Raw genomic sequence first — 6,830 nt, 5'->3', positions numbered from 1 at the left:
CATGGGTGCAGGAATCAGGGCAGTTAAACCATGACTTCACTTTAAGAGCATCTTTAGATTCCGTATCACTACCCCAAGGGGATTCCTAGCCATGTCAGTCCCCACTGCCATCCTTCTAGTTTCCCCTTGCCCTCTCAGTGCTGGCATCAAGCCTCCAGAGACCTCCTTTTCCCCAAGGATTTCCTTCTGTCAGTGCAGTAGTCATCTTTTTACAGGGAAACCTAACTGACCAGGTACTAGTGTGCAAATGCCTTAAACCCAGTGCGGGCCCAGCCACCCCAATTGCTTCATTCTGCAGACCCACTTCTGTTGGTCTGCACTACCTGCTAACATAGACTACCTGCTAACGCAGCCTTTATAGTCAGGGAGGAGACACATTGTGACTGGAGGATAAATAAGCCAACATAAAGTTGGGCTCTTGCTCCAATCAGCCGTGTCAAAGATCCTCCCTCTCCTAACTGACTCCTGAGCAAGCTCCAGGTCACCACTGTCAATCGGTTATAATCCATCTCGGTGAGTGCCCATCTCTTGCTTTCTGGAGCCTTGCGTTTCTCTTCCACTTCATGTGTGCATGTACCTAATATGTACAAGAGCCACATCACTCTTGTTGCCATTTTTTCTTTCCTCTGGAGGACTCCACAGAAGGGATGAAGACCCCCACATCTCACTTCTGTGTGAGGCATCTGAGGATACTTGGTGACTTTGTCGGTATGTGGAAACCTATGGTCATGTTTCCCCACTGAGATGCAGGACTACACATGGTATGGAAGGCTCTTGCTTAGGATGCACGCCTGCTTCACCAGGGATGAACAACGTTGTATGAGCTCTAAGTCTGAAATGGCCCAGCAGGTCTGAGATTCAGATGCTGGGAGAGGATTTAGTGGGGCTAATTTCAGCCCTGGCGGCTAATAAGTAGGAAAAGACAGACTCCTTCAGAGCCTTATTCAGCATCCTGGTCCAAATCCTCTCTTCCTCCATTGCCTGAAGAGGAGGACAGCAGTGACTCGCCTATGTGGACTAATAGGAGCCTTTCCAGTTACCCTTGGCACACACAGCAGCTTTCACAACCCCTATCAGAACAAAGTAGTCGGGGAGAACTGAGGTGATCAACCAGTTGTTTTTCTCAGGGCGATGCTACAGGTCTGAGTTAAGCTGATCTTGATGCTTGGCAGAGATTAGCATCTTTTTCTGTGCCTTGCTTGCATTTCTAGCACTGGAAGGTATCTCTTGTCATCTCTAAATTCTCCCTGGCACTGGCTGGGGGACAGACAGGCAAGAACCAGACTCCAGTGTAAAGGAGAAGCTGGGTGGGAGTGTGGTAAATGCATCTAGGCTGTCCTCTGATACCACCGTGACCTGAAGATGCAATTACATATTTAAGTATATTTCTAAGTTTTTGCACAGCTGGGGTGAACATACGCATTGGAGTTATTTGCATTTCATCCATGTCAAGAACAAGCCGATGACCTCCCCCCCTACAAACATTCACACCCGCAATGGGAGCAGTTTTCACTCACAGGCAAAGAGGACAATGACCAGAGAACCCTCCTGCAGCAGCAAGGTCCAAAATCCTAGCCTGTACTACTGTGTAAAGCCATTTTGACATCTGCCAACAGGTTAGTAAACTCCACTCAGGTGTGCACAGCTACAAGCTGCACATAAAATGAGAGCCCTGCATTTTCAGCTGTTTCACTGGGACCCAAGGGAAGATTTAGAGCTTTGAATCCCAAATTCTGGTCCTGCTGCCCCAATGTCTTTATGCTCTTAATTGGTTACAGGCAACAAGTTAGTGGGAGCAACCAGTGACAGCACTGCTCTAATCCTGCTCTGTATCAGGCTTAGTCCACCAATATCCTGTGAGAACCTTGGGAAAAAAAAGATGCTCAGTAAGTACTTAATTATGAAGCGTACTCTAATCTTGTTACTGCTTTGGGAAAGGCAGAGAGCTGTTGTTTTGAATTTGCATCCCGGTAGATCAGATTGTCCACTTCTGCAGTGTCCAGGATGCTTTCCCATGACAGCAGTGGACTCAGCAGGAATACTGTTGGCACAACAAAACTCGTATTATATCTATCTCACACCCACAGGCAGAGCTGTAATTCCATCAGAGAACGAAGGTCAGGAGTCCTCCCCCTCCTCCTCTTGCGCAATTTAGTTTTGACAGCTCATCAGGATCAGAAGGGTTGGAGATTTCAACTCAGAATCTGAAATCTTGCTTTGCAAGATGCGTTCACTGCATCTTTATGAATCCCTGTGCTTCAGCACTGTGCAGGTATTTAGCACAAGCCCAAAACACCTAGTTCCCGACTAATATATTTGCAAGTGGAAACTGATAGTTGCCTGCACAAAGGCATGGCAGTTTCTGTTTTAAATAAATATTTTTAATCGGAATTCAGCTTGAAGGTGAGATGCTTGTATTTATTCTCTGGAACTTGGAATAAAATAACCGAACTTCACCCACACACACACATAAAGAAAATGAATGCAACACCAGATTCTTTTGAAACAGGTTCTTTTTTTTCCTGAATATTCACTAGTTTTCAAAAAACTACGAAAACCTCAAGGACTGTAACAATGTAGCACTTGAAGGCTGTTGTGTACAAAACTAAGCATGCTTTTTATTTATTTATTTAACTGGATTCTTTCCTTCCTTCAGTGTAATGTGAAAGAAGGAAGTGCCAGTTCATTTAACAGAATTTCTCAGAAAAATAAGGAAGAACATGCTTTCCCCATTACAGGACTCTACCAGAAGATCCATGCTTGAGGCCCAAAATAGAAACAGACTGACACATTTGTAAGCATGCAGATTTTGTTGTATGACCCATAGGGCACTTCCCTTCCCCTGCCCCATGGTCAAAGCTGCGGTCCATGCCACACATTTTGCTTTCCCTGTACTTTGTTTTTTGTTTTCTTGTTGTAGCGAGTTGTTGGCATCTTTTTTTTCCCCTCCCCCCTCTTTTTTAAGCCCTAAATCCCAGGTAGCAGTATCCAAGGTAACAGCAGAAAAGAGTCCAAATCTGCACATTATCAGTGTTTCTGCAAGTTTCATGCAAAACTTAAGTCATTTCTGCATGCAACACAAGGGCGGTCATTTATCGTGCTTCGTACAGCTCTGGGGAGATCCCCATTCACTGCAACAGAATTTGTTCACCGGGAAGAACAGAAGGTTTGCTTTCCCATTGACACGGACGCAATAAAAGAACCCTCACCCTCCTTTCCAGTCCCCCCACCTGCCCCAAATGCATGGGGATCTCCATCTCAGCACCAGGTCCAGACAGTTCACTTGCCTACGAATGCCCGGTGGCTTCAGTAAAGCCCCATGATTGCAGCTCCCACATCCTTGGAAGGTCTTCGATCCTTCACCAAAAAGTTAATCATGCTCTCCGACTTGATGAGCAAGTTGCAGCCCAAAAAGAAGATACCAAACATCACAGTCAAGGAGAGGACACAGAGGACAGCAATCTGCACCACTCGTGTGATGTAGAGGCTCCTCTCATCCGGCATAAGGACAGAGGAGCCCCCGTCGGTTGCCAGCACCGAGCTGGTCCCGTTGCAGCAGGCCATCAGCATCCCCAAGCCCTGGGTCCTGTTCAGGGAAGCTCCCTGCCCTAGGAAAGTCTGGTTGAAAAAGGTCCCGTTCATGGTCTATGTGCAATCCCAAATCTCCAGGGAAGACAAGAGGGAAGATTGCCGTCCCCCTGTCCACCGCTCACATGCCAGGGGTCAGCAGGCTCCAGTCCCCCTCCTTTCTTCCCACGACGCCTCAGTTGGAAGGGGAAATTTCCGTGAGCCTGCAAGCAAGTAGGAAGCCAATTTGCGTAGCCGAGGGTGGCTCACTCACGGATTCCTGCCAGCACCGGCATCATTAGCACGAGCCCCCAGACAAGCAGTAAGAGAGAGCGAAAAGGCAAAGGGGGCACAGGAGAGAGGACAGCAGCCAAAGATTGCCGCATGCCTCCTTCACTCGGTGCTCCCTGAAGCTGCTGCCCTGAAGTGTAGGGCAGCGAATTCGCCTTCCCCGCAGCGGATCTCCTGCAGGAGGGCAGAGCTGATTCCTGCAGGCTGGGAGCTCCACAAATGCAAGTTCCTAGCTAAAGTCTTCACCGTGTTCAAAGAAAAACAGCAACTCCACCCCCTTCCAGCCTCCCCCCTGCACCGCCTTCCTCCCCCCTCCACGCTCACCCAGGCTGCCCACTCCCTCCCCCCAAACGTGCACCCCTCCTGCCCTGCCGAGGGTGCTTTCACCCACCCCTGCAGCACCTCCAAACAGGGGCCGACCCCTGAGGCCCTGCTGAGCGACGCCTAACCCATATCTGCTCCCAGCCCCTCCACCTGCTCCCAAGCCCAAGGTCCGTGCTTGCCCTGCACCCCTGGCAGGTCCCTGTCCGCGCCCCCCCCCCCCTTGCCCCCAGCTCACGCTCCCCGGAGCCTCAGGCCAGTGCTGCTCTCACGGATCCCCGGTTGCTGCTCTGTGCCACCCACTCCTTTTTCAGAGCAGCGCTGGCCCAATCCAGCCCAGTCCACCCCCAGCCCTGCTCAGCGATGCCTCTCTGTCCCTCTGGATAGGAGCTGGATCCATCCCTCTCTCTCACACCAGCTCAGCATCCTTTCCTCCTCAGGCACCTTTGCCCACACTTTTGATCCCAGGGCAGGGCAGGAGAGGGATGTTTCCTCCTACCTGTCTTGCCTCTGGGTCCTACTGCAGTATCACTGCTGGCCCCAGGCTGGAGCATCCCAGTCCTGCCTTTTCCCTTGGGTCCTCTCAGCCCCACCAGGTCAATCCCAAGGGATGTTTTGCAGCAACTTCCCTCCCCTTGTCTGCCTGAGATCCCAAAGGCAGAATGAGAATCAGAGGGCGCCCAGCCATGTCCAGGTGCTGTCCCCACCCTGCCTGCCCTGGACCTTTGCCTTGGAGAGATCCAGGGCCAGGGTGGGGTGTCCCGGCTTCGCTCAGCCACTGCCTTGCCCAGGGCAGCTGAAGGCCTGGGTCCATCAGGATCCTGCATCCCTCCAGTGCAGACATGAAGGAGAGCTAGTGGTAGCGATCACAAGATCAGTGCAGGATTCGCCCTCCGCAGTCCTCATTCCTATGTTTTCATCCAGACCATGAAAATCCCATTAGCTCCCAGCATCCCAGCTCCTACCACTCCCCACCATGTGCTCTCGCTGATTGTGTTTCCCCCATTTGCCCCCTGTTAAGGCTTTCTTTGAAGAAACGTCTTGCTCCAGAAGCTGCTGGACTCACCTACTTACAGTATCCCCAAAGGCCCCTAATTACAGTGTCCCCAAAGGCCCTAGAAATATGTCTGGAGGGCACTTCCCTCAAGGGAGATTTTAATAAACCTAAGTAAGAACTGATAAATTGCAGCTGAATGGAGGTGTGTGCAGAAGGTCAGCTGAGGATGATGGGTGACTTGGTACACATGATGCCAATGGACTTTCTTTGTAAGGGGCCTGGACCTGTTTCTCCATTTCACTTTTGTGACAGTTAAGGGCCCAAAAGCTCTTGGTTTGGGATTTACTTCTTGCATTTTTCCTGTTTGTTTTGCTTGTGGCTCTAATTTCCCCAAAGGACTGCCTGATCTGTTAGGTCATGTTTGTGCCAGGAGCACTGCAAGATGGAAGAGGAAAGCTTTGATCCAACAAAGGTTTCTGTCCATATTTAATGTGGTGACCACAAAAAATTCCCGTGGGAAAGCAGAGCATCCAGATGCCCCATGCACTCTTAGGGTGCAGAGCCCAGGCAGGATCTCCTCTCCTCTCTGCTAACAGTCCCAGACTGAAGGAGTTTCTGCTCCCTCTGGTGGCTTCAGCTTCAGCCTCTCCTGCCTGTTTCCTCGCACACCTGAGCACGGATTCACGCTGCCCACACCACCGTCACTCCTCTGGCCCTGGCCAACAGCCTGCCACACTGGGGCAGCCAGGGACGTGGGGCACCTCAGCTGCCCGATCCCCCTTGCCTGTTTCTAGCCTTTGCATGGCGTTGTAACTTCATAAACCAGAGCATCTCCTCATTTATTCTCCCAGGTGCAGCTTCTCTCCAACTCTTCAGGCCGTATCCAAGCACCAGCCTTGTGCTCTGGCAGGACAAGAGCCTAGCAGGGTCCAGGCAGGCCAAATACTTCACCTACTGACTTCTTTTTCTTAGTTTCTGCTCCATGCTGGAAGCAAGGGTTAAAGTATCCTGCTCTGGCATGGGGTTCCCAGCTAATGCTGGCCTCGGGGGAGGGCCAAGGAGGACACAGCAGCCTGTGTGTCCTCTGGATCTACAGCATGGGCAGAAAACCTCGCAGAACTGCAGAGGGCCACGCAGGTGGCCTTCGCAGACAGAGAAAGGAAGATGGGCAGAAAAAGCAGGGAGATTTGCCCTAAAACTGTCTGATGGGGTCTGTGGTCTGAGATGGCTCAGGAGCTAGAGCAGGGCAAAACGTTTTGGGGTGGTTTTGATTTCCCGAGCAAGGTGCAGCCCTTTTTCGACACTGCACAAGGGTGGATGGCCTTCCTTTAGGCTCCTTTCACAAAATCCTTTTTAACCTGCCCTCACAAGGGCTGGACCACAAGCAGAAAATCATGTGGCTGCAGAAAGCCGCGTGGGCCTCCCCTGCTCGGGACAGCGCGGGACTCGGTCGTCCCCGCCGAGCGGAGCCCACGCTGCCACGGGAGGGCAGCAGCACCCCACAGGCAAAGTGGGACCCGGGCGGGGGAAAGCAAAGAGGCATCAAAGTTCTTCTTTTAAAGCCAAGAAGAGTCCCTTGCTCCTGAGGCACAGTCCCCATCTCCAGTGCAGCCTTGCAAAAGCCGGCAGGGCCACATCACCCGGGATCAGAGCA

General features: G+C 51.5%; 1 protein-coding gene across 1 annotated transcript; it reads right to left on the bottom strand.

Moving 5' to 3' along the window:
* Positions 1-3,306: 3,306 nt before the first annotated feature.
* Positions 3,307-3,642, bottom strand: RPRML (reprimo like). The gene has a single exon (XM_062595872.1). The coding sequence runs from the start codon at positions 3,640-3,642 to the stop codon at positions 3,307-3,309; it is 336 nt and encodes a 111-aa protein (XP_062451856.1).
* Positions 3,643-6,830: the final 3,188 nt, after the last annotated feature.

This window comes from Rhea pennata, chromosome 26 (genome assembly GCF_028389875.1).
Source record: "Rhea pennata isolate bPtePen1 chromosome 26, bPtePen1.pri, whole genome shotgun sequence".
In the NCBI taxonomy this organism is placed as follows: Eukaryota; Metazoa; Chordata; class Aves; order Rheiformes; family Rheidae; genus Rhea; species Rhea pennata.
The sequence above is the reverse complement of the archived record's forward strand: the minus strand, read 5'-3'. Positions and strand labels throughout refer to the sequence as shown.